At 39.8% G+C, this 27,134-nt stretch overlaps 5 protein-coding genes across 5 annotated transcripts; all 5 read right to left on the reverse strand.

The window, feature by feature from the left end:
* Positions 1 to 1,058: 1,058 nt before the first annotated feature.
* LOC307265840 (nuclear factor 7, brain-like) lies at positions 1,059 to 9,412 on the reverse strand. Its single transcript, XM_080047655.1, has 2 exons — positions 8,979 to 9,412; positions 1,059 to 2,178 (listed from the first exon to the last, which is right to left on the reverse strand). Exons 1-2 carry the CDS (start codon positions 9,306 to 9,308, stop codon positions 1,084 to 1,086), a joined length of 1,425 nt encoding a protein of 474 aa, XP_079903781.1. The 5' UTR covers positions 9,309 to 9,412; the 3' UTR covers positions 1,059 to 1,083.
* Positions 9,413 to 11,064: 1,652 nt separating this feature from the next.
* Positions 11,065 to 13,010, reverse strand: LOC307256821 (retinol dehydrogenase 14-like; the record flags this gene model as incomplete). The annotated part of the gene is made up of 3 exons (XM_080035925.1): positions 11,065 to 11,324; positions 11,647 to 11,949; positions 12,995 to 13,010. The coding sequence occupies 3 exons, from the start codon at positions 13,008 to 13,010 to the stop codon at positions 11,065 to 11,067; spliced, it is 579 nt and encodes a 192-aa protein (XP_079892051.1).
* Positions 13,011 to 14,768: 1,758 nt separating this feature from the next.
* On the reverse strand, positions 14,769 to 16,877 carry LOC307265887 (zinc-binding protein A33-like). Its single transcript, XM_080047715.1, has one exon. The coding sequence runs from the start codon at positions 16,805 to 16,807 to the stop codon at positions 15,386 to 15,388; it is 1,422 nt and encodes a 473-aa protein (XP_079903841.1). The 5' UTR covers positions 16,808 to 16,877; the 3' UTR covers positions 14,769 to 15,385.
* Positions 16,878 to 19,427: 2,550 nt separating this feature from the next.
* On the reverse strand, positions 19,428 to 21,434 carry LOC307265866 (zinc-binding protein A33-like). The gene has a single exon (XM_080047692.1). It carries the CDS (start codon positions 21,375 to 21,377, stop codon positions 19,950 to 19,952), a length of 1,428 nt encoding a protein of 475 aa, XP_079903818.1. The 5' UTR covers positions 21,378 to 21,434; the 3' UTR covers positions 19,428 to 19,949.
* Positions 21,435 to 24,166: 2,732 nt separating this feature from the next.
* Positions 24,167 to 26,568, reverse strand: LOC307265831 (zinc-binding protein A33-like). The gene is made up of 2 exons (XM_080047644.1): positions 24,929 to 26,568; positions 24,167 to 24,770 (listed from the first exon to the last, which is right to left on the reverse strand). Exon 1 carries the CDS (start codon positions 26,464 to 26,466, stop codon positions 25,036 to 25,038), a length of 1,431 nt encoding a protein of 476 aa, XP_079903770.1. The 5' UTR covers positions 26,467 to 26,568; the 3' UTR covers positions 24,167 to 24,770; positions 24,929 to 25,035.
* Positions 26,569 to 27,134: the final 566 nt, after the last annotated feature.

Consider the following 27,134-nt stretch of genomic DNA (forward strand, 5'->3'; position numbering starts at 1 on the left):
ATTGTCAGTTTGGGTTTCTTCTGTATAGTAATATTAATCCTCTAGTTATCTGATTCTTCTGATTATTGCTGTTAACGTGCTACACGTGTTTATAACTTCAAGAAAATGTGTTAAAGTGTTTTTAATAAAATTATAATTTAATTAGAAAAGTGAATCAGATTCTGTGTTTGTAAACACACAACACTGCAGCAAAGCTTTGATTTTTACTGATAGATTTATTAAACATGAATGACAAACATTTGCACACATCTGCTGTTTTCATCTGGTATTTTCTTTGCTTTTTTTGGTGATTTTTTTAAGTAAAAAAACAACAAAAAAAAACACATTCATTGGCAACAGAATCAGTTTTTAGTTGCAGCCCTCACCCACACAATCTTAAAGTCAATATTTGATGGACTGAAGAAAAACACAAACTTTATCAAGTAAATTCAGTCGCATTTCCTGCAGTCTAAAAAGCAAGAACTTAGAAATAGATTATGTTTGTTCATGTGAATAAAATGGAAATAATATACAGAAAAAATCTGACAATCACCAGTAATCTGTGTTTCATTCATGACACACATGTTAAACAAATAACAAATTAAATAAAACATTCACTGTTTCTTTCAAAAATCTGAACATATTAATATAAATTAATTTTAAACTTTTTTACAATTGTAGGATAAGATTGAATGAAAAAAATAAAAAAGGTAAAATTCTGTTGTTATATGATTTAAAAATAATAATAATGCAAACGGTTGTTGCTCATTCTTGAAACATGTCAGATTACATTAAAGATTAAATCAAAATATAATCACATTATGCCACAATCTTCATTTTCACATCAATGCTTCCCACACCTGATTATGCCTCCATTTATGCTTTACTTAATTATGTATCTGAAATATGTTGAATATTATACAACAACCAAGGAATATATTTCATCATGTCATTTGCTGAAACAGATACAAATCTTATTTTTCTATAACCTGGATCTCAACATGTTCTTTCAAATGACAATATTCTCATCTTTACAAAACAAAAACATGAATGATCTGTTACTATCATTAAACCACCACCGTTATAACAATCCTCATGAATCTCTTAGACCTCACCACCCTCCCTGAACATCACAGATAAATCAGTAGTTTTAGCATCACCAGCCTTTCCAATTCCGAAATATGGGAAGAGTTTCTCAGTGAAAGTGTCTCTGTGAGTGTAGATGTGAGTCATGTCTTCAGGGTGGTAGAAGGACACCTCCCCCCTGTCATAGTCCAGCTGGACTCTGATCCTCTGGAGACTCTTCTTCACTGTGACGGTCTGACCAGCTCCATTAGTGTATATTCCATCACGATGCCATACACACCAGATCCCATATTCTGGTGAAGGAGGGCACCTTCCCTTCCTGTCAACTGACTCTTTAGCCAAACCTACAAGCCAGTAAGGATGGTCTCCCACCTCCACCTCCCAGCTGTGTTTCCCTGAGCTGAAGCCCTCAGAGCCAAGAACATCTGCATAATAAGAGCATCTCTCTGGATTGTCAGGAAGCTGCTGCTCTGTGTCTCCATGTCTCACACTGGTCAGATCATCAGACAGATAGAGAGAGCGGGCTGCAGTGTTCGGGTCCAGAATGACGGGACTGAAGTGGACCTTCTCCTTCATCTTCTCCCAGACCCTGAAGGACAGGTTGCCCAGGTGTTTGGCCACATCTATCAGAGCTCCAGAGACCAGCTGTGGATCTGACACTGAGCTCTGGACTCTGGCTCTGGTCTGAGTGGCTTTATAACTGCTGAAGAATGGCACGTTGTGTTTCTGCAGCTCTTCTTCAACAGCAGAGATACTGTCTGACAGAGAGGAGATCTGCTCCTCAATCATCTTCATCTCTCTGCCGAGAGTCTTCCCCTTCTGCTCCTCTTCCTCCCTCAGAGCTGCCAGTCTGGACTCCTCTTCCTCTTTCAGGAACTGCTGGAGCTTGTTGAACTCTGCTCTGATCTGCCTCTCTGTGGACAACAGCTGCTTCTTGGAGTGTTCAACCACTTCATTGTATATTTCCTCCGCTTCTTCATATTTGTCCCTCTTGTCCTGTAGAGACTTTAAGTCAGATTTCAGCTGGTCCTTCAGGCCACTGACTGCTTGTTCTACAGGAACCACCTTGTGACTCTGGTGGAGAGAAAACTCACAGACAGGACACACAGCTCTCTGCTCGTCCTCACAGAACCAATAAGGGACTTCTGGATGTTTATCACACACAACCTCCTCTTTCTGCTTTTCTTGTTCAGTCTCAGTTGAACCAATATTCAGCCTCCCAGCAAAAGAGTCAGCCAGCCCCTTCAGTGACACATTGACACTTGGTTCTTCTATTGAGGATTTTATTTTACAAATGGGACAGTTTTTGTGTTTAGCTTGTTCCCAGAATGTTTTCAGACAGCTTGAACAGAAGCTGTGGTTGCAGCTCAAAGACACAGGATCTCTGAAAGTCTCTGAACACACATGGCAGTTCAGGAAACTTTCCACAAGAGCAACTTTCTCAGCCATTTGATATTGAATTTATCTTTCAGCAGGACTCACCAAGTTACATTCTCTTCACTTTTCAACTCAATATATTCCAGTTCGGTGTTTTCCAGCAGAGATGTCACTCCATGTAATGGCGACTCCGTACTGATCAACAATGTTTAATCTACTTTCACTTTCATTCACCTCTGTCACATGGTAAACTATTAACACCTGGAGATGCTGCGATGTCATGTTGGCACCAGCAGATGGTGGTGTCAGTCAGGATATATTTCAGAGTGGAATATTGCACTTTGAAATCAAGGACAAATTCCTTCTATCTAAAGGACTATCTATCTTCTCTTCAGTAAATGTAATTCCCAGCCTAGGGGAACCTGAGGGCAACATAAAGTATTGCTCACCTTTTCCCAACTCCCACAGATCAACCGTGACAACAATGTTTTGCAGTCCAAACACAAAGTATTTATTCTTAAAAATAAGGATTGACTTCAGGGTGAGCGATGCCAAAACAACAGACACAATACATCTCTTTTTAAACAAACTAACTTGCCCATTACAAAATAAAGCAAAAGAAAATGCAGGACACTTACCTTCCTCCCTAACAAAGTGACTTAATACAGGAATGTATTTAGTATGAACTATTCCTCCAACAATTTATTTTGAATGAAGGCTTTTCAAGGTGAACCACTGAGTCGCTGTATATTACTTTTAGTCTCACAACTTAAGTAACCGTGTTAATGCCTAGCTGGCCCTGTGTTAATACTAAAAGGTCAAGGGTTACCTAAAGGCATTCATACTCACGGTCCCTTCCAAAAAATTAAATAGCAGCATGTACACTGCAAATGTGATGTTCTTCAGTTTTTAGTGTCTTTACAAGCCTTGAAAAATCAATAAGATTGACATATTTAAAAATGAGGGAGTAGGCCCTACACAGTGTTACACAACTGCAACTGACTAGAGGCATAGCTGCATTTGCATGGCAGTCAACATGACCAGTGGCGATTTTGGGTTGAAATTTCTGGTGGGGCCATGCAGGAAAATCTTAAAACGCAATCCAGAAATACCACATATTACTACCATCACAACAAAAACAAAGCAGCAAGTGACAGAGGGGACCAAAATTGCAGCTGAATAATACCATCACTCAAACGAATCTGACGACATATATCAGGCTATTATATCAATAGCACCACCATAATCCACTAGACCTACATGAGCCCCGTGTTCATTAGCCTGAATCTGACCGAACCACATTATGGGCAGGAGCCTACAACCCGACAGGAATACATTGGCTACAATTCCGTGTTTGATTGACAGAAAACTGTTCAGGTGAGAACGTATGCTAATGAGCGCAACGCGCAAGCATGTAGGCTATTATTTAGCCTACCAAAAGTGTTAATAGAAAGAAAACACATTTAAACCTCCAAAAGACCTGCCCCTGCACGGCAGCCGAATAGTCGAATCTCTGGACTGAAAAGGCAGATCTGGCGGGGGGCGGCCGCTCGTAAATTCGCTCGGTCGAGGGGGCGACTGAGCCAGGCATCACTGGAGCTTCTCCCCGCGGGGAGAGCCAGCGAGTCGGGCAGGGCTGGAGCGGCTCTGCCCCCAGCTACGGCGCATGAAACTATTGCGAACATAGGACCATTTTTGGGAAAAACGAGAAACACAGGACCATTTTTTTAGCCTACTATTTAGATATTAATGTGGGTTACTTGCAACAGGCAGTGACGACAACACAATTCAAACAAAGCACATTCACAGACAAATAGTCACAGTGAATAAACGTGACGTCAATTTACTGTAACAGTATTACTACGTTAGCTACGTAGCTAGCAAGATCTGCGCAGCTCCCGCCGTACACCCCGCCCTTTCTACAAATCAGCCAATGAGAAGCGATTTGGGGCCCTAACCTTCGGGCCCCTCTGTCGAAACTAAAGCGGGCGTTGCGCACGCGCATGCTCGCGCACCAACTCCCCAGTCCGCGGCTACACAGCAGCAGGGCCATCTCGGCTGGGCCCCACCGAGCGGAACAGACGAGACGGAGCAACGAACTAGTTCACACACAACTACTACACTACAAAAAGTAAGACAATTGCGTTCATCAAATTAAAACTGCGGACATGTAATTCATTATTAACAATGAATTTAATATTAACTTATGCTCAATGACATTTTTGACAAAAAAATAAAAATAAAAAGTTTATAATCCTGCCCTGCACGGCAGCGCCCTCTGGTGGGGCCGTGCCCCACTGGCCCCTAATGCAAAGACGCCACTGAACATGACACTTGTTTTTGGTGTTTTTTAATGTTTTATTTGGTTTCTCATTTCCTGAATGCTGGTAGCCTATAGGTGACTCCACCTTTCTTTATCTTTTCTCTCAGTTTTCTAAGTGCATATAACAATGTTTGTCTCCAGATGATATAATGAAGAGGATCGGGATGGTGATATCTATGACTGTGGCACTATGAGGAAGTTGACGGGGGTGATGATGATAATGTGATGAAGATTATGTTGCATGCTTTTTCTCTTTGTTTTCAGTGCAGCTGACAGATTAGAGGTATTTCAAGGAGTGAACGGTCTCCAGCAGGGGGCGCAGTCACACAAGGTAAAGCACAGACACACACGGAGGGACGGCAGTTTGATGATTCTAATGCAACTGCACAATGAGTTGACTTTTTAGTGTCATGATTCTGTAGGAACGATCGAAGCTAAAATCAAGATTGAAAATGATTAATTGTGCAGCGCTGTAGGCCTATAGGCTACATGTAAACTACAATCACTGCTCCCCTTGTTTAGTGGCGTCATAGGCTGTTTTATTCGCGGCTAAATCCCCGGGTATAATTTAAATATAGCCCCGAATATAATTTTTTGTAAAAAATAATAATAATTATATTTATTTTTTCTATTTTGATGCATGCACTGTCTTCACTCTGAAAACCTCTGCCGTATTCTGTCTCCAGCCAGTGACTAAAAGTTGCCCTGACAACACCGAGTCTGCTTCTCTCCATAGGCCGTCTTTCACTCTCTCTCCCATACCCTCTGTTTCCAGACGTAGCCTATTCAATCATTTCTCTGCAGTTGGCTCTTTCTACTGTCGCTTTTTGTCTCTTTTTTTACTTTGTCAGTTTCGGTTTCTTCTGTATAATAATATTAAATCATCTTGTTTTCTGATTCTTCGGATTATTGCTGTTCTCTTACGTTCTACACATGTTAAGAAAATGTGTGTTATCAATGAAATTATAATTTAAATAGAAAGGTGAATTCTTCTCTGTGTTTGCAAACACATAAGACTGCAGCATAGCTTTGATTTATATTGATAGAAGTAACTCGGGACATCATTTCACTATTTGAATCCAACATAAAGTGAATCCACAGTTATCTAATTAAGATGCTGGAGTTCATCCAACTATGACTCATGTGCTGACTGGTTGTTTCACATCTGACAGTTAACATGAACACACAGAATCAAGCAGCAGCTACACCTTAATACATGTTCCAAGAGTTACGAAATGATCTCTGCAATGTGATCATAAAGAGATAGATATTACTGTGAGAGATTCAGGTTAGGTGGTAAAGTTGCACATGCCAGATAGCCTATATTTAATCCATATTTAAATATACACGGTTACAACGATTAAAGGTTAAAATCATTTATTAAACACCAGTAACAAAAATTATCTGTTTTCATCTGTTAGACTATTTTCTTTTTTGGTGTAATTTTCTTAAGTAAAAAAAAAAAAAAAAATATATAGAAACCACATTCATTGACAATATAGTTTTTGTTGCAGCCCTCACCCACACAATTAAAGTCAATATTTAAATGACTGAAGAAAAACACAAACTTTATCAAGCAAATTCAGCAGAATTTCCTGCAGTCAAATAAGCAAAAACTTTGAAGATTATGTTTGTTCATGTGAATAAAATTGAAATAAAATACAGAAAAAATCTAACAATCACCAGTAATCTGCCTTTCATTCATGACACACATGGTAAACAAATAACAAATGAAATAGACATTAACATTCACTTTTTCTTTCAAAAATCTGAACATATTAAATGAATTTTGAGAAAGTTCCCTTTTACATTTTTAATAATTGTTGGATAAGATGGAAAGTAAAAGGTTTACAATGTCAAAATTAAAAAGGCAAGATGAGCTTTTTCTGTTATATGATTTAAAAATAAATAATAATGCAAATTAAGGTTGTTGCTCATCCTTGAAACATGTCAAATTAAATTTAACATTAAATCAAAATATAATCATATTATGCCACAATCATCCTTTTGACACATTTGCTTCCCAACACCAGAGTATGCCTCCATTTAGGCTTTACTTTTTCATTGTTTGTCCATGAAAAAAAAATACAAAATATATCAAACAACAATCAAGGAATATATTCCATGTCATTTTCTGAAACAGAAACAAATCTTACCATTTCAACATTTTCTTAAAGGTGCTGTAAGCGGAATGGTTCTTTTAGCTAACTTCCTGTCAGTTACTGCGGTTAGCAGTCCCCTCCCTCGTCCCTACGTCACCACATTAATGCACTGCGGTCTTCAAGCAGCAAGTTATCTAGCATCATCTCAGATCCATAAGTGTGATAAAACATGATAAAAACTAGAGCTGCAACGATTAATCGACAAATCGATTATTAATCGATTATTAAAATAATCGCCAACTATTTTGATAATCGATTAATCATTTTGAGTAATTTTTCAAGAAAACATTTCCAAATTTTCTGATTTCAGCTTCTCAAATGTGGATATTTTCTGGTTTCTTTAATCCTATTATGACAGTAAACTGAAATATCTTTGTGTTTTGAACATAACAATACATTTGAGGACGTCAACATGGGCTTTGGAAAATTTATCAAAATATTTCACCATTTTCTGACATTTTACGGACCAAAACACTAATCGATTAATAATCAATTAATCGAGAAAATAATCGACAGATTAATCGATTATCAAAATCATCGTTAGTTGCAGCCCTAATAAAAACCATCAAAACAGACATTGGGAATGATTTTGACCTGCTCTGCCATTGTAGGCGAATAAACATTCACCCATCTGTTGCTCTGCGGGTGCACCTGCAGTGCAGACGGGTGCCGGTTTGTAAGGTTCTTTCTTCTGATTGGATACTACTTTCGGGATCCCCGAACAATTTAATTTGACGATTACATGCAGAGCGGGTGACGGAGAGATCGGAGGTATGAAACGTGCACACTATATAACTGTATCACCGTATAGAGTGATTAAATACATATATTAACCTAAATATATCGCTCACTTCACCTTTAATATACTTTCCAATAACATTATCACTTTTAAAGAACAAACTGGAATTTTTTGTAACTGTTATTAAACCAACACCACCATACAAATCCTCATGAATCTCTCAGACCTCACCACCCTCCCTGAATATCACAGAGATACCAGAAGTTTTAGCATCACCAGCCTTAACAATGAAGAAATATGGGAAGAGTTTCTCAGTGAAAGTGTCTTTGTGAGTGTAGATGTGAGTCATGTCTTCAGGGTGGTAGAAGGACACCTCCCCCCTGTCATAGTCCAGCTGGACTCTGATCCTCTGGAGACTCTTCTCCACTGTGACGGTCTGACCAGCTCCGTTAGCGTATTTCCCACTGCAATGAAATAAACACCAGATCCCATATTCTGGTGAAGCATATCTCTCCCCCTTCCTCTCAACTGACTCTTTAGCCAAACCTATATTCCAGCGAGGATAGTCTCCCACCTCCACCTCCCAGCTGTGTTTCCCTGAGCTGAAGCCTTCAGAGCCAAGAACAGCGGCATACTTAGTGTGTCTCTCTGGATTATCAGGAAGCTGCAAAGTGTCTCCTAATCTCACACTGGTCAGATCATCAGACAGATAGAGCCAGGGATGTGCAGTGTTTGGGTCCAGAATGACAGGACTGAAGTGGACCTTCTTCTTCATCTTCTCCCAGACCCTGAAGGACAGGTTGCCCAGGTGTTTGGCCACATCTATCAGAGCTCCAGAGACCAGCTGTGGATCTGGCATTAAGCTCTTGACTCTGGCTCTGGTCTGAGTGGCTTTATAACTGCTGAGGAATGGCACGGTGTGTTTCTGCAGCTCTTCTTCAACAGCAGAGATACTGTCTGACAGATAGGAGATCTGCTCCTTAATCATCTTCATCTCTCTGCCGAGAGTCTTCCCCTTCTGCTCCTCTTCCTCCCTCAGAGCTGCCAGTCTGGACTCCTCTTCCTCTTTCAGGAACTGCTGGAGCTTGTTGAACTCTGCTCTGATCTGCCTCTCTGTGGACAACAGCTGCTTCTTGGAGTGTTGAACCACTTCATTGTAGGATTCCTTCACTTGTTTGTATTTGTCCCTCTTGTCCTGTAGAGACTTTAAGTCAGATTTCAGCTGGTCCTTCAGGCCACTGACTGCTTGTTCTACAGGAACCAGCTTGTGACTCTGGTGGAGAGAAAACTCACAGACAGGACACACAGCTCTCTGCTCGTCCTCACAGAACAGTTTAGGCTCTTCTTGATGTTTACACACCACCTCCAACTTCTTATCTTCCTTTTCACTCTCAGGCGATCCAGTTTTCTGTCTCCCAGCAAAAGAGTCAGCCAACTGCTTCAGATCAAAGTTTACAAAATGTTCCTTTGAGGATTTCCTTTTACAAATGGGACAGTTTTTGTTTTTAGCTTGTTCCCAGAATGTTTTCAGACAGCTTGAACAGAAGCTGTGGTTGCAGCTCAGAGACACAGGATCTCTGAACGTCTCTGAACACACATGGCAGTTCAGGTAACTTTCCACAAGAGCAACTTTCTCAGCCATTTGATATTGAATTTATCTTTCAGTAGCAGGACTCACCAAGTTACAATCTCTTCACTTTTCAACTCAATATATTCCAGTTCGGTGTTTTCCAGCAGAGATGTCACTCCCTGTAATGGTGACTCCGTACTGATCAACAATGTAAAAACCTACTTTCATTCTCATTCACCTCAGTCACGTGGTAAATTATTAACACCTGGAGGTGCTGCTATGTCAGGTTGTCACAAGCAGTTGGTGGTGTCCGGATATCTATCGGAGTGAAATATTGCACTTTTATTTTAGGGACACTTTACTAGTAGCTATTAGGTTATGTAGGAAGACAAACACAAATGGTGAAACCAGTAAAATATCTGTTTCATGCTTTTGTTTCACTAAATAAAGAAGGAAACGTCTCTTAAAATAACAGCAACAAGGAGTGGTGGCGGAGTGACACACAACCAGTTTTACAGCATTTTTATTTTTTGAGTCACTGTAACAGGAAACATGCTCTGCTCATCGGTTGGTATTACTGTTTATGTTACCCAGTTGACCTAAATACTTAACTCTCTCTGTTTAACATATTCTTATCGCAAGACAAAGACACAATATATAGCCCACACACATATTGTGTCTTGTGTAACTAATTTGCATTATATTTGCAAAAGCATGAGCTGGCAAATAAATGGCTTTACACCCGTGTACTTCTTTTAAAGACACTTTTTTCACATATACAAATAAGAATGTAGGCCTAGAATGTTTTTAACCCTTAAAATCTAAAAAATCTCTGGAGCCTGGTGATCCTGCCCAAGAAGATCACATGGACAGTACTTGCGAAGTTGTGGTTGAGAGAGGGGTTGCAGTTCGGTGGGCTAAGGAACCAATCCCTGATTTTTTTCAGATGGTTATTGGTTCTCTGACCTTCAGCACTCACTGGAACCGTTCACAGCCGAGTTTGAAGCAGCTGGGATAAGGATCAGCACCTCTAGATGTGAGGCCTTGGTTCTCAGTAGGAAACCAATGGATTGCTTACTCCGCGTAGGGAATGAGTCCTTAACCCAAAGGAAGGAGTTCAAGTACCTCAGGTTCTGGTTCGCAAGTCACGGAACAATGGAGCGTGAGATCGGCCGGAGAATCGGAGCAGCTGGGGCGATATTGCATGGTCTGCTGCACTGTTGTGACGAAAAGAGAGCTGAGTCGGAAGGCAAAGCTCTCGATCTACCGGTCAATTTTTGTTCCTATACCCTCACCTATGGTCAGAAAGGCTGGGTCATGAACAAAAGAACTAGATCTTGGCATATTAAAATGCAACCTGGCTTCACCAAGTGTTCAGTAATTTGTTGTGAGCTCCGTTGACATCAGATTCAATTGACTTCCTTTAGTAAATCACAGGCTGACATTTAATGTAGTGACCAGCAGGTAGTGTATGTGATGCATTAAAAGGTTTAACTTTCCACATGAAGTGACTTAAGACTCTTGTTCAAAAATTTTTTTTATTTTGAATTGAAAATGGTCTTTTTCACAACAAACGTGTTCAAGCATAACATTTCTCAAATCATTAAATGAAAACATGCTCTCCAAAAGACAGTGTAAAACTTGTTCATAGAAATAAATTATAATCCACAAAACGTTTCCTTTAAAAGAACACATGCACTTAAAAAAAAAAATCCTGCATCTGAATTTTGCATAACAAAAATGTAAATATATACAAAATAAATACATGACCAAACGTAACTCTTGTCAAAAAATGAGAACAAAGAACCAGTTTCCTCAACTTCCACCATCAAGCCGCTTTCACCAGCCTCTCACTGGCCTCCCACAGTTTCTTTGCCACACCAGCGTCTCTTGCGAAAGGACGCAGAGTAGCAGGTCGACAGTCCACGAAGTAACCCCCGCTGTGTTTGGCAGCTTCGTCCGTCACAGCGCAGTAAACGACAGTCTGAGCTCCAACCTCAGGCGACACATAGAACATCCACATGACCACCTGCATCAGCATGCGGTACAGGAAGGAGTAGTGGCACGTCCAACCACTCTGGACAAAACCTGGATACAACATATGAAAGCAGAGATATTAGGACATAGATTACTAATGTCAGGAATATACATTGTGCATGTTGGGGGGGGGGGGGGCAATTTAAATCAAATCTTCTGACTCGGCTAATGCTCTGAATGCTTTTAACACTTGTACTTCAGGACTAATTGTTGAAACTGGACGTACTCCAAAGCTTGTTAATAATAGATATTTTTTCCAAAAAAGACAAAATCAGCCCAAAACAGAAAAACACCTGGTTATTCTTTGTATGTTTTCTTGTAAGTTGGTTCTTTTTTAATATTTAAATTTAATTTAATTTTTTAAAGCTCTTACCGGGATGCACAGCGTAGGTGGTCACCCCTTTCCCCTCGGTGATGCGAGCCAGTTCATGGCTGAAGTAGATGTTGGCCAGCTTGCTGCGGCAGTGGGTGAAGAAGGGCAGCAGGTTGTAGTTGAGGTCCTGGAAGTCTAGTTTCTGGTATTTGTAGGTGGAGCATGTGAGAGTGACCACCCGGCTGGGAGCGCACTCCCTCAGGCGAGGCAGGAGCAGATTGGTCAGGAGGAAGTGACCCAAGTGGTTGACCCCAAAACACATGCTGAAGCCGTCCTCCGTCCAGTCCAGGACACTGGGCATTCCTGGAGAAGAGGGTAGAGAAGAGAGGCTTTTCACTATGAGAGCGCACATTGAAATTAAAATTATGACATCGGGTCCCAGAATGAATTAAAGAGCACGAAAGATGATTATGCAATATGCATCAAGTAAAACACTCCCTGTTTATCGGTAAACTGTCCAAGAAAAAAGAAAAAAGGCTGAAAAATTGAAGAAAATCTGTAGATTTGGTCCTATGTTGAGTGTTTGCAGCAGCAGGCCAGTGTACAGTATATTGGTTTGACTTCAAGTAAACAACAGTCGCGGCAGGGATAAAATAACATGTCACCTCGTGCAACAGTATAACAAACAAAGGTCATGTACATTTTTGATTCATATATTCCAAATGAATTAAAGGATGATACAAATCTTACTTATTGATCTCAAAATCAGGATGTTTTAACCCTATCTGAAAGTCTCATGTCAAGCTTTGTCCATTTAATTTATACAACACAACATCGACCAATTTCAATCAGATGGCAAGGAAAAACTATTGTTAAGCTTATCTATCAACCAAGGAACACTTTCCCACTTCCTAACATGGTCAGTTTATCTGTTGTGTGGTCGGGTTCCTCATTTCAGGGCAGTCCTTTGCAACAGAGTGCAAAATTTGTTTGTTTGTGTGTGTGTGTGCGTGTGTGTGTGTGTGTGTGTGTGTGTGTGTGTGTGTGCAAGCTTGTACAGGACATCCGTCGCTCTTAGTGTGTGGGCTACTCTTTACAAGCCTGGGGGAGAGTTTATAGAGGTGTGTGTGTTGTGTGGGAGATGGAAGGCGTTGGCTTTATTTCGGAGGACATATCAGTCCCCTGCCTTCAGCCTAAGACTCTTTTTTTTCCCCTTATGATTTGATCTGTTTTTTAATTTGAATGTGTTTTTATGTATTATCAGCTTTTTATGATACAACGTGCTTGTGCCAGGGGATGGCAGGATTAATCCGATGGACTTTGCAACATTGAAAACTGTTTTTACTTTGTTTTTTGTTATTTGTGTTTTGGGAGGGAGGGGTTCGAGTTGCGTTGGGCTCCTCTGTACTTTGCTTGTCCACCATCGTCTGCCTTTATATTTGTCTCGCCCCTATTGGTCAGACCAAGATATTAAGAGACCGGGCAGTCGGTTTTTGGTGAATAAGTCCTCAGGTTTCTATTTATTTTGAATATTTATTTATTTATTTTAGTGGATATTATTATTGTGCTTCTTATTCTGTTGTCGTTGTTGTTGTTTTCCTATTGTACAGCCCATGCACTTGTGTCTGTCGTTGTTCAGAGGGACACTGCTCCATGTAAAACATGACTGGCTTTAAAGGGACGGTACACCCAATTTGCATCCTGCATGTCTTTTTTTGTAACGACCAATATGGTGAGTAATTTACTTTTCTTTTTTTGCTAATTTTCTTCTGCATCTTTAGATTGAAGTTGTTTTTTGAAATTATTTTTCTGTTTTATTGTGCCTTTTTCTTTTTCTTTTTACACTTAGGTCATTACGGCTTTGCCAGAGTGGAACATGTATCACTTTAAAACTTATATAATAAAGGATTGTATTTTGTGTGAACTATCCCTCCGACAGTTTCTTTTGAATGAAGGCTTTTTCAAGGTGAACCACTGAGTCGTTGTGTTGTACACTTGTCTCTTCCAGTAACAGTGTTAATGCCTAGCTGGCCCTGTTTTAATAAGAAAAGGTCAGGGGTTAGCTTAAGGCGTTCATACGTGATCGTGCTAACCACACATGACTCCATCGACCCCTTTGAGACGAAATAGCAGCATGTACAGTGCAAAAGTGTCTGTTGTTATTGTGTTTACTAGCCTTGAAAAATCAATATAATAAGATTCACATATTTAAAAATGAGGGATTACACAGTATTACAAAACAGCAACTAACTAGAGGCATAGCTGACATTTACTTTGCATGACAGTCAACGGGACACTTGTTTGTTTTTAAAATTTTGTTTTGGATTCTCATTTTCTACTGAATGCTGGTTGCCTATACGCAGATTGGACTTTAGTTATTGAATAAATATGTTGCATTGCATGTCATTGGTTCTCTCGGCCACCCAATCAGAGAGCAGGAGGCGGGACTTGGATTATTACATTTTTTTCTCAGAGCATCACAACACTTCCCAGGAGATCGTTGCAGTCAAGGTAATGACAAGGTAAACACTGCTTATAGAGCACCTTACAGTATTTCCATGCAGCATTCATTGGCTGCTCTTAGGCCAACTTGGCTGCATATATTCTAATACTGCTCTAAGAGCACCTTACAGTAGTTCCTCCTATTCCCTCTGTCTCCAGCCGTATTCTATCATTTCTCTGCAGTTGGCTCTTTCTACTTTCTGTACAATAGGCTAATATTAATCCTCTAGTTTTCGGATTCTTGCTCTATTCTCCTATGTGCTACACGTGTTACTATAACTTCAATAAAATGTTTGAAAGGTGTTATCAATAAAATGACAATTTAAATAGAAAGGTGAATTGTTCTCTGTGTTTGCAAACACATACCACTGCAGCATAGCTTTGATTTGAACTGATATCTTTATTAAACACAAATAACAAATATTTGCACAAATTTGCCGTTTTCATCTGGTAGTTTCTTTACTTTTTTGATATTTTCCTAAGTAAAAACAAAACAAAAAACAACATTCATTGACAATAGTAACGGTGTTAAGTTGCAGCCCTCACCCACACAATCTTAAGGTCAATGTTTGATGGACTGAAGAGAAACATAAACTGTATCAAGTAAATTCTGTTGATTTTCCTTCAGTGACATAAGCAAGAACTTAGAAATAGATTGTGTTTGCTCATGTGAAATTGAAATAAAATACAGAAAAATCTAACAATCACCAGTAATCTGCCTTTCATTCATGACACACACGGTAAACAAATAACAAATGAAATAGACATTAACATTCACTTTTTCTTTAAAAAATCTGAACATATTAATATAAATGAATTTTGAGAAAGTTCCTTTTTAAACGTTATAGTTGTTGGATAAGATGGAAAGTAAAAAGTGTACAATGTCAAAACTGAAAAGGTAAGATGAGCTTTTTCTGTTATATGATTTAAAAATAAATAATAATGCAAACTTAAGGTTGTTGCTCATCCTTGAAACATTTCAAATTAAGTTAAAGATTAAATCAAAATATAATGACATTATGCCACAATCATCATTTTGACACTAATGCTCCCCACACCAGAGTATGCCTCCATTTAGGCTTTACTTTTTCATTGTGTGTCCATGAAAAAAATTAAAAATTATATCAAACAATAAACAAGGAATATATTCCATGTCATTTTCTGAAACAGAAACAAATCTTACATTTTCTTAATATACTTTCAAATTACATTCTCATCTTTAAAGAACAAACTGGAATTCTTTGTAACTGTTATTAAACCACCACCATGATACAAATCCTCATGAATCTTTCAGACCTCACCAACCCTCCCTGAACATCACAGAGATATCAGCAGTTTTAGCATCACCAGCCTTTCCAATGAAGAAATATGGGAAGAGTTTCTCAGTGAAAGTGTCTTTGTGAGTGCAGATGTGAGTCATGTCTTCAGGGTTGTAGAAGGACACCTCCCCCCTGTCATAGTCCAGCTGGACTCTGATCCTCTGGAGACTCTTCACTGTGACGGTCTGACTAGCTCCATTAGTGTATTTCCCACTGCTATGAAATAAACACCAAATCCCATATTCTGGTGAAGCATATCTCTCCCCCTTCCTCTCAACTGACTCTTTAGCCAAACCTATATTCCAGCGAGGATAGTCTCCCACCTCCACCTCCCAGCTGTGTTTCCCTGAGCTGAAGCCTTCAGAGCCAAGAACAGAGGCAGAATAAGTGTGTCTCTCTGGATTGTCAGGAAGCTGCTGGATTGTGTCTCCACGTCTCACACTGGTCAGATCATCAGACAGATAGAGAGAGCGGGCTGCAGTGTTTGGGTCCAGAATGACAGGACTGAAGTGGACCTTCTCCTTCATCTTCTCCCAGACCCTGAAGGACAGGTTGCCCAGGTGTTTGGCCACATCTATCAGAGCTCCAGAGACCAGCTGTGGATCTGACACTGAGCTCTGGACTCTGGCTCTGGTCTGAGTGGCTTTATAACTGCTGAGGAATGGCACGTTGTGTTTCTGCAGCTCTTCTTCAACAGCAGAGATACTGTCTGACAGAGAGGAGATCTGCTCCTCAATCATCTTCATCTCTCTGCCGAGAGTCTTCCCCTTCTGCTCCTCTTCCTCCCTCAGAGCTGCCAGTCTGGACTCCTCTTCCTCTTTCAGGAACTGCTGGAGCTTGTTGAACTCTGCTCTGATCTGCCTCTCTGTGGACAACAGCTGCTTCTTGGAGTGTTCAACCACTTCATTGTAGGATTTCTTCACTTGTTTGTATTTGTCCCTCTTGTCCTGTAGAGACTTTAAGTCAGATTTCAGCTGGTCCTTCAGGCCACTGACTGCTTGTTCTACAGGAACCACCTTGTGACTCTGGTGGAGAGAAAACTCACAGACAGGACACACAGCTCTCTGCTCGTCCTCACAGAACCAATAAGGGACTTCTGGATGTTTATCACACACAACCTCCTCTTTCTGCTTCTCTGGTTCAGTCTCAGTTGAACCAATATTCAGCCTCCCAGCAAAAGAGTCAGCCAGCCCCTTCAGTGACACATTGACATTTGGTTCTTCTATTGAGGATTTTATTTTACAAATGGGACAGTTTTTGTTCTTAGCTTGTTCCCAGAATGTTTTCAGACAGCTTGAACAGAAGCTGTGGTTGCAGCTCAGAGACACAGGATCTCTGAAAGTCTCTGAACACACATGGCAGTTCAGCAAACTTTCCACCAGAGCAACTTTCTCAGCCATTTGATATTAAATGTATCTTCCAGGACTCACCAAGTTACAATCTCTTCACTTTTCAACTCAATATATTCCAGTTCGGTGTTTTCCAGCAGAGATGTCACTCCCTGTAATGGCGACTCCGTACTGATCAACAATGTTAAAATCTGCGTTCACTTTCAATCACCTCTGTCACGTGGTAAATTAGTAACACCTGGAGATGCTGCGATGTCATGTTGTCACCAGCAGATGGTGGTGTCAGTCAGGATATCTTTTGAAATATTGCACTTTTAAATCAAGGACAAATTCCTTCCATCTAAAGGACTATCTTCTCTTCAGTAAATGTAATGCCCAGCCTAGGGGAGCCTGAGGGCAACATAAAGTATTTATTCTTAAAAATAAGGATTGACGTCAGGGTGAGCGATGCCAAAACAACAAACACAATACTTCTCTTTTTAAACAAACTAACTTACCCATTACAAAATAAAGCAAAAGAAAATGCAGGACACTTACCTTTCTCCCTAACAAAGTGGCTTAATACAGGATTGTATTTAGTATGAACTATCCCTCCAACAGCTTATTTTGAATGAAGGCTTTTTAAAGGTGAGCTACTGAGTCATTGTATATTATACTTGTCTCCTCCAGTAACAGTGTTAATGCTGTCCCTGGTTTAATACTAAACGGTAAAGGGTTACCTCAAGGTGTTCATACATGATCTCGCTAACCACACATGACCCACCGACCCCTTCAAAAAAAGAAATTAAATGGCAGCATGTGGGCTACAGTGCAAAAGTGTTCTTCTTCTATTTTTAGTGTGTTAACTAGCATTAGAAAAATCAATATAGTAAGATTCACATATTTTAAAAATTAGGGAGTATAAAGTATTACACAACTACAACTCACCAGAGGCACAGCTGGCATTTAATTTGGATGACAGTCAACATGACACTTGTTTTTTGGTGTTTTTTAATGTTTTATTTGGTTTCTCATTTCCTGAATGCTGGTAGCCTATATGTGACTCCACCTTTCTCCAGATGATATAATGAAGAGGATCGGTATCGTGATATCTAATGACTGTGGCATTATGAGGAAGTTGACGGGGGTGATGATGATGATAATGTGATGAAGATTATGTTGCATGCTTTTTCTCTGTTTTCAGTGCATCTGACAGATTAGAGGCATTTCAAGGAGTGAACGGGCTCCAGCAGGGGGCGCAGTCACACAAGGTAAAGCACAGACGCACGGAGGGACGGCAGTTTGATGATTCTAATGCAACTGCACAATGAGTTGACTTTTTAGTGTCATGATTCTGTAGGAACGATCGAAGCTAAAATCAAGATTGAAAATGATTAATTGTGCAGCGCTGTAGGCCTATAGGCTACATGTAAACTACAATCACTGCTCCCCTTGTCTAGTGGCGTCATAGGCTGTTTGTTTTAATCGCGGCTAAATCCCCGGGTATAATTTAAGTAGCCCCGAATATATATTTTTTTGTAGAAAATTATATTAATTATATTTATTTTTTCTATTTTGATGCATGCACTGTCTTCACTCTGAAAACCTCTGCCGTATTCTGTCTCCAGCCAGTGACTAAAAGTTGCCCTGACAACACCGAGTCTGCTTCTCTCCATAGGCCGTCTTTCACTCTCTCTCTCCCATACCCTCTGTTTCCAGACGTAGCCTATTCTATCATTTCTCTGCAGTTGGCTCTTTCGCTTTTTGTCTCTTTTTTACTTTGTCAGTTTCGGTTTCTTCTGTATAATAATATTAAATCATCTTGTTTTCTGATTCTTCGGATTATTGCTGTTCTCTTACGTTCTACACATGTTAAGAAAATGTGCGTTATCAATGAAATTATTATTTAGATAGAAATGTGAATTATTCTCTGTGTTTACAAACACATAAGACTGCAGCATAGCTTTGATTTATATTGATAGAAGTAACTCGGGACATCATTTCACTATTTGAATCCAACATAAAGTGAATCCACAGTTATCTAATTAAGATGCTGGAGTTCATCCAACTATGACTCATGTGCTGACTGGTTGTTTCACATCGGACAGTTAACATGAACACACAGGATCAAGCAGCAGCTACACCTTAATAAATGTTCCAAGAGTTACGAAATGATCTCTGCAATGTGATCATAAAGAGATAGATATTACTGTGAGAGATTCAGGTTAGGTGGTAAAGTTGCACATGCCAGATAGCCTATATTTAATCCATATTTAAATATACACGATTACAACGATTAAAGGTTAAAATCATTTATTAAACACCAGTAACAAAAATGTGCTGTTTTCATCTTTTAGACTATTTTCTTTTTGCTTTATTGGTGTAATTTTTTTAAGTAAAAAATTGAAGAAAAAAAATAGAAACCACATTCATTGACAATATAGTTTTTGTTGCAGCCCTCACACACACAATTAAAGTCAATATTTGAATGACTGAAGAAAAACACAAACTTTATCAAGCAAATTCAGCAGAATTTCCTGCAGTCAAATAAGCAAAAACTTTGAAGATTATGTTTGTTCATGTGAATAGAATTGAAATAATATACAGAAAAAATCTAACAACCACCAGTAATGTGTTTCATTCATGACACACATGGTAAACAAATAACAAATGAAATAGACATTAACATTCACTTTTTCTTTCAAAAATCTGAACATATTAAATTAATTTTGAGAAAGTTCCTTTTTAATTTATTTTTTATAATTGTTGGATAAGATGGAAAGTAAAAAGTTTACAATATCAAGACTCAAAAAGGCAAGATGAGCTTTTTCTGTTATATGATTTAAAAATAAAGAATAATGCAAATTAAGGTTGTTGCTCATCCTTGAAACATTTCAAATTAAATTTAACATTCAATCAAAATATAATCACATTATGCCACAATCATCCTTTTGACACATATGCTTCTCACACCTGATTATGCCTCCACTTAGGCTTTACTTTTTCATTGTGTCCATGAAAAAATAAAAAAAAATTATATCAAACAATAATCAAGGAATATATTCCATGTCATTTTCTGAAACAGAAACAAATCTTACTTTTTCAACATTTTCTTAATGTACTTTCAAATTACATTATCACTTTTAAAGAACAAACTGGAATTCTTTGTAACTGACATTAAACCACCACCATTATAACATTCCTCATGCATCTCTCAGACCTCACCACCCTCCCTGAACATCACAGAGACATCAGTCGTTGTAGCATCACCAGCCTCTCCAATACTGAAATATGGGAAGAGTTTCTCAGTGAAAGTGTCTCTGTAAGTCCAAATGGGTGTCATGTCTTCAGGGTGGTAGAAGGACACCTCCCCCCTGTCATAGTCCAGCTGGACTCTGATCCTCTGGAGACTCTTCTTCACTGTGATGGTCTGACCAGCTCCATTAATGTATTTTCCACTGCGATGCGATAAACACCAGATCCCATATTTTGGTGAAGCATATATCTCCCCCTTCCTGTCGACTGACTCTTTAGCCAAACCTATATTCCAGCGAGGATGGTCTCCCACCTCCACCTCCCAGCTGTGTTTCCCTGAGCTGAAGCCTTCAGAGCCAAGGACATCTGCAGCACTAGTGACTCTCTCTGGATTGCGAGGAAGCTGCTGCTTTGTGTCTCCACGTCTCACACTGGTCAGATCATCAGACAGATAGAGCCAGGAGGGTGCAGTGTTTGGGTCCAGAATGACGGGACTGAAGTGGACCTTCTCCTTCATCTTCTCCCAGACCCTGAAGGACAGGTTGCCCAGGTGTTTGGCCACATCTATCAGAGCTCCAGAGACCAGCTGTGGATCTGACACTGAGCTCTGGACTCTGGCTCTGGTCTGAGTGGCTTTATAACTGCTGAGGAATGGCACGTTGTGTTTCTGCAGCTCTTCTTCAACAGCAGAGATACTGTCTGACAGAGAGGAGATCTGCTCCTCAATCATCTTCATCTCTCTGCCGAGAGTCTTCCCCTTCTGCTCCTCTTCCTCCCTCAGAGCTGCCAGTCTGGACTCCTCTTCCTCTTTCAGGAACTGCTGGAGCTTGTTGAACTCTGCTCTGATCTGCCTCTCTGTGGACAACAGCTGCTTCTTGGAGAGTTCAACCACTTCATTATAGGATTCCTTCACTTGTTTGTATTTGTCCCTCTTGTCCTGTAGAGACTGTAAGTCAGATTTCAGCTGGTCCTTCAGGCCACTGACTGCTTGTTCTACAGGAACCACCTTGTGACTCTGGTGGAGAGAAAACTCACAGACAGGACACACAGCTCTCTGCTCGTCCTCACAGAACCAATAAGGGACTTCTGGATGTTTATCACACACAGCCTCCTCTTTCTGCTTCTCTGGTTCAGTCTCAGTTGAACCAATATTCAGCCTCCCAGCAAAAGAGTCAGCCAGTCCCTTCAGTGACACATTGACACTTGGTTCTTCTATTGTGGATTTTATTTTACAAATGGGACAGTTTTTGTTCTTAGCTTGTTCCCAGAATGTTTTCAGACAGCTTGAACAGAAGCTGTGGTTGCAGCTCAGAGACACAGGATCTCTGAACGTCTCTGAACACACATGGCAGTTCAGGAAACTTTCAAAGAGAGCTTTCTCAGCCATTTGATATTGAATGTATCTTTCAGTAGCAGGACTCACCAAGTTACAGTCTCTTCACTTTTAAACTCAATATATTCCAAATGTGTTTTCCAGCAGAGATGTCACTCCCTGTAATGGCGACTCAGCTCCGAACAACAATGTCAAAATGTACTTTCAGGTTGCGTTCCGAATCACATACTTTCTACTATATAGTATGTAGAAAAAAGATTTAGGATGTCCCGATTATTGTGGCCAGATTTAGGATGGTTAGAAGTACCCGGATGTCCTACTTCATGCGACCAAGATTGTTAGTGTTGAAAAGTGCATCCTATTTGGGCGATTCTGACCCACAATCCAGTGCGCACGTGAAGTGACGTAACATCGACGAAGCCTCCATATGAAAACAAACGGGGATGCGACGGATATAAAAGCAAGAGGCAAGATCAAGGCGGAATGTTAAGAGAGAAAAGTATGTCCTAATAGTATGCCTACTGCATCCTAACTAGATTATTTTTTTATCGTCGGATGTAGTATGTAGAATAGAAAAAAGAAAGAGTATGCGATTCGTAACGCAACCTCAGTCAGTTTCACCTCTGACACATGGTAAATTTTGAACACCTGGAGATGCTGCGATGTCATGGTGTCACCAGCAGATGGTGGTGTCAGTCAGGATATATTTCAAAGTGAAATATTGCACTTTTAAATCACGGACAAATTCCTTCTTTCTAAAGGCATAAACGAGGCATAAAGGACTATATCCTCTTCAGTAAATGTAATGCCCAGCCTAGGGGAGCCTGAGGGCAACATAAAGGTTTGCTCACCTTTTCCCAACTCCCACAGATCAACCGTGACAACAAGGTGTTGCAGTCCACAGCTGATTGACTTCAGGGTGAGCAATGCCAAAATAAAACACAATACATCTCTTTTTAAACAGACTTCCTTACCTATTTTAAAATAAAGCTAAATAAAATACAGGACACTTAACTTCCTCCCTAACAAAGTGACTTAATACAGGATTGTATGAACTATCCCTCCAACAGTTTCTTTTGAATGAAGGCTTTTTCAAGGTGAACCCCTGAGTCATTGTATATTATACTTGTCTCCTCCAGTAACAGTGTTAATGCCTAGCTGGCCCTGTTTTAACACTAAAAGGTCAAGGGTTATCTTAAGGCGTTCATACGTGATCGTGCTAAACACACTGACATGACCCACCGACCCCTTCAAAAAAATAAATGAAATAGCAGCATGTACCGTGCAAAAGTGTTGTTCTTCTATTTTTAGTGTGTTAACTAGCATTGAAAAATCAATATAGTAAGATTCACATATTTTAAAAATTAGGGAGTATACAGTATTACACAACTACAACTCACTAGAGGCATAGCTGGCATTTCATTTGGATGACAGTCAACATGACACTTGTTTTTTGGTGTTTAAATTTTTTATTTTTTTGGTTTCTCATTTCCTGAATGCTGGTAGCCTATAGGTGACTCCACCTTTCTTTATCTTTTCTCTCAGTTTTCTAAGTGCATATAACTATTTTTGTCTCCAGATGATATAATGAAGAGGATCGGGATGACTGTGGCACTATGAGGAAGTTGACGTGGGTGATGATGATAATGTGATGAAGATTAAGTTGCATGCTTTTTCTCTGTGACTGTGTTTTCAGTGCAGCTGACAGATTAGAGGCATTTCAAGGAGTGAACGGGCTCCAGCAGGGGGCGCAGTCACACAAGGTAAAGCACAGACACACACGGAGGGACGGCAGTTTGATGATTCTAATGCAACTGCACAATGAGTTGACTTTTTAGTGTCATGATTCTGTAGGAACGATCGAAGCTAAAATCAAGATTGAAAATGATTAATTGTGCAGCGCTGTAGGCCTATAGGCTACATGTAAACTACAACCACTGCTCCCCTTGTCTAGTGGCGTCATATTCTGTTTGTTTTAATCGCGGCTAAATCCCCGGGTATAATTTAACTAGCCCCGAATATATATTTTTTTGTAGAAAATTATATTAATTATATTTATTTTTTCTATTTTGATGCATGCACTGTCTTCACTCTGAAAACCTCTGCCGTATTCTGTCTCCAGCCAGTGACTAAAAGTTGCCCTGACAACACCGAGTCTGCTTCTCTCCATAGGCCGTCTTTCACTCTCTCTCCCATACCCTCTGTTTCCAGACGTAGCCTATTCTATCATTTCTCTGCAGTTGACTCTTTCTACTTTCGCTTTTTGTCTCCTTTTTTACTTGGTCAGTTTCGGTTTCTTCTGTAGAATAATATTAAATCATCTTGTTTTCTGATTCTTCGGATTATTGCTGTTCTCTTACGTTCTACACATGTTAAGAACATGTGTGTTATCAATGAAATGATCATTTAAATAGAAAGGTGAATTCTTCTCTGTGTTTGCAAACACATAAGACTGCAGCATAGCTTTGATTTATATTGATAGAAGTAACTCGGGACATCATTTCACTATTTGAATCCAACATAAAGTGAATCCACAGTTATCTAATTAAGATGCTGGAGTTCATCCAACTATGACTCATGTGCTGACTGGTTGTTTCACATCGGACAGTTAATATGAACACACAGGATCAAGCAGCAGCTACACCTTAATAAATGTTCCAAGAGTTACGAAATGATCTCTGCAATGTGATCATAAAGAGATAGATATTAATGTTAGAGATCAAGATATGTGGTAAAGTTGCACATGCCAGATAGCCTATATGTAATCCATATTTAAATATACACAGTTACAACGATTAAAGGTTAAAATCATTTATTAAACACCAGTAACAGAAATTCGCTGTTTTCATCTAGACTATTTTCTTTTTGCTTTTTTGGTGTAATTTTTTAGTAAGTAAAATATAGAAAAAAAAATAGAAACCACATTAATTGACAATATAGTTTTTGTTGCAGCCCTCACCCACACAATTAAAGTCAATATTTGAATGACTGAAGAAAAACACAAACTTTATCAAGCAAATTCAGCAGAATTTCCTGCAGTAAAATAAGCAAAAACTTTGAAGATTATGTTTGTTCATGTGAATAAAATTGAAATAAAATACAGAAAAAATCTAACAATCACCAGTAATCTGCCTTTCATTCATGACACACATGGTAAACAAATAACAAATGAAATAGACATTAAAATTCACTTTTTCTTTCAAAAATCTGAACATATTAAATTACTTTTGAGAAAGTTCCTTTTTAACTTATTTTTTATAATTATTGGATAAGATGGAAAGTAAAAAGTTTACAATATCAAGACTCAAAAAGGTAAGATGAGCTTTTTCTGTTATATGATTTAAAAATAAAGAATAATGCAAATTTAAGGTTGTTGCTCATCCTTGAAACATTTCAAATTAAATTTAACATTCAATCAAAATATAATCACATTATGCCACAATCATCCTTTTGACACATATGCTTCTCACACCAGAGTATGCCTCCATTTAGGCTTTACTTTTTCATTGTGTCCATGAAAAAATAAAAAAAATTATATCAAACAATAATCAAGGAATATATTCCATGTCATTTTCTGAAACAGAAACAAATCTTACTTTTTCAACATTTTCTTAATGTACTTTCCAATAACATTATCACTTTTAAAGAACAAACTGGAATTCTTTGTAACTGACATTAAACCACCACCATTATAACATTCCTCATGCATCTCTCAGACCTCACCACCCTCCCTGAACATCACAGAGATATCAGTCGTTGTAGCATCACCAGCCTCTCCAATACTGAAATATGGGAAGAGTTTCTCAGTGAAAGTGTCTCTGTAAGTCCAAATGGGTGTCATGTCTTCAGGGTGGTAGAAGGACACCTCCCCCCTGTCATAGTCCAGCTGGACTCTGATCCTCTGGAGACTCTTCACTGTGATGGTCTGACCAGCTCCATTAAGGTATCTTCCATCTCTATGCCATAAACACCAGATCCCATTTTCTGGTGAAGCAGATAATATCTCCCCCCTCCTGTCAACTGACTCTTTAGCCAAACCTACAAGCCAGTAAGGATGGTCTCCCACCTCCACCTCCCAGCTGTGTTTCCCTGAGCTGAAGCCTTCAGAGCCAAGAACAGCGGCATACTTATTGTGTCTCTCTGGATTGTCAGGAAGCTGCTGCTTTGTGTCTCCACGTCTCACACTGGTCAGATCATCAGACAGATAGAGCCAGGAGGGTGCAGTGTTTGGGTCCAGAATGACAGGACTGAAGTGGACCTTCTCCTTCATCTTCTCCCAGACCCTGAAGGACAGGTTGCCCAGGTGTTTGGCCACATCCATCAGAGCTCCAGAGACCAGCTGTGGATCTGACACTGAGCTCTGGACTCTGGCTCTGGTCTGAGTGGCTTTATAACTGCTGAGGAATGGCACGTTGTGTTTCTGCAGCTCTTCTTCAACAGCAGAGATACTGTCTGACAGAGAGGAGATCTGCTCCTCAATCATCTTCATCTCTCTGCCGAGAGTCTTCCCCTTCTGCTCCTCTTCCTCCCTCAGAGCTGCCAGTCTGGACTCCTCTTCCTCTTTCAGGAACTGCTGGAGCTTGTTGAACTCTGCTCTGATCTGCCTCTCTGTGGACAACAGCTGCTTCTTGGAGAGTTGAACCACTTCATTGTACGTTTTCTTCACTTGTTTGTATTTGTCCCTCTTGTCCCGTAGAGACTTTAAGTCAGATTTCAGCTGGTCCTTCAGGCCACTGACTGCTTGTTCTACAGGAACCACCTTGTGACTCTGGTGGAGAGAAAACTCACAGACAGGACACACAGCTCTCTGCTCGTCCTCACAGAACAGTTTAGGCTCTTCTTGATGTTTGCTACACACCACCTCCACATTCTTCTCTCCCTTTTCACTCTGGGATGAGCCAATGTTCAGCTTCCCAGCAAAAGAGTCTGCCAGATCCTTTAGTGCAAAGTTCACAAATGGAAACTCCTTTGAGGATTTCCTTCTACAAATGGGACAGTTTTTGTTTTCAGCTTTTTTCCAGAATACTTGCAGGCAGCTTGAACAGAAGCTGTGGCCGCAGCTTAGAGACACAGGATCTCTGAATGTCTCTAGACACACGGGGCAGTCCAGGAAACGTTCCTTAAGAGCAACTTTCTCAGCCATTTTATATCGAATTTATCTTACAGTAGCAGGACTCACCAAGTTACAGTCTCTTCACTTTTAAACTCAATATATTCCAAGTGTTTTCCAGCAGAGATGTCACTCCCTGTAATGGCGACTCCGTACTGATCAACAATGTCAAAACCTACTTTCATTCTCATTCACCTCAGTCACGTGGTAAATTATGAACACCTGGAGATGCTGCTATGTCAGGTTGTCACAAGCAGTTGGTGGTGTCCGGATATCTATCGGAGTGAAATATTGCACTTTTATTTTAGGGACACTTTACTAGTAGTTATTAGGTTATGTAGGAAGACAAACACAAATGGTGAAACCAGTAAAATATCTGTTTCATGCTTTTGTTTCACTAAATAAAGAAGGAAACGTCTCTTAAAATAACAGCAACAAGGAGTGGTGGCGGAGTGACACACAACCAGTTTTACAGCATTTTTATTTTTTGAGTCACTGTAACAGGAAACATGCTCTGCTCATCAGTTGGTATTACTGTTTATGTTACCCAGTTGACCTAAATCAGGGGTGTCAAACTCATTTTCACAAAGGGCCGAATTACGACATGATAATCACACGAAGGGCCAGACATGTCGCTGCCTTCTTTTTAATCCAAAACTCAAACAACATATCTAGGTATATAACCAGCGTACATACGGGGC

This window comes from Ammodytes marinus (genome assembly GCF_949987685.1).
Source record: "Ammodytes marinus genome assembly, chromosome: 2".
Taxonomy (NCBI): Eukaryota; Metazoa; Chordata; class Actinopteri; order Uranoscopiformes; family Ammodytidae; genus Ammodytes; species Ammodytes marinus.

Excerpts from the sequence above, each read along its gene's own strand:
- LOC307265866 (XM_080047692.1), bottom strand. The coding sequence starts at position 21,377 with ATGGCTGAGAAAGCTCTCTTTGAAAGTTTCCTGAACTGCCATGTGTGT.
- LOC307265831 (XM_080047644.1), bottom strand. The coding sequence starts at position 26,466 with ATGGCTGAGAAAGTTGCTCTTAAGGAACGTTTCCTGGACTGCCCCGTG.
- LOC307265887 (XM_080047715.1), bottom strand. The coding sequence starts at position 16,807 with ATGGCTGAGAAAGTTGCTCTGGTGGAAAGTTTGCTGAACTGCCATGTG.
- LOC307265840 (XM_080047655.1), bottom strand. The coding sequence starts at position 9,308 with ATGGCTGAGAAAGTTGCTCTTGTGGAAAGTTACCTGAACTGCCATGTG. Across the intron at positions 2,179-8,978 it reads TGTTCTGTGAGGACGAGCAG|AGAGCTGTGTGTCCTGTCTG; the intron begins AGAGCTGTGTGT and ends GAGGACGAGCAG.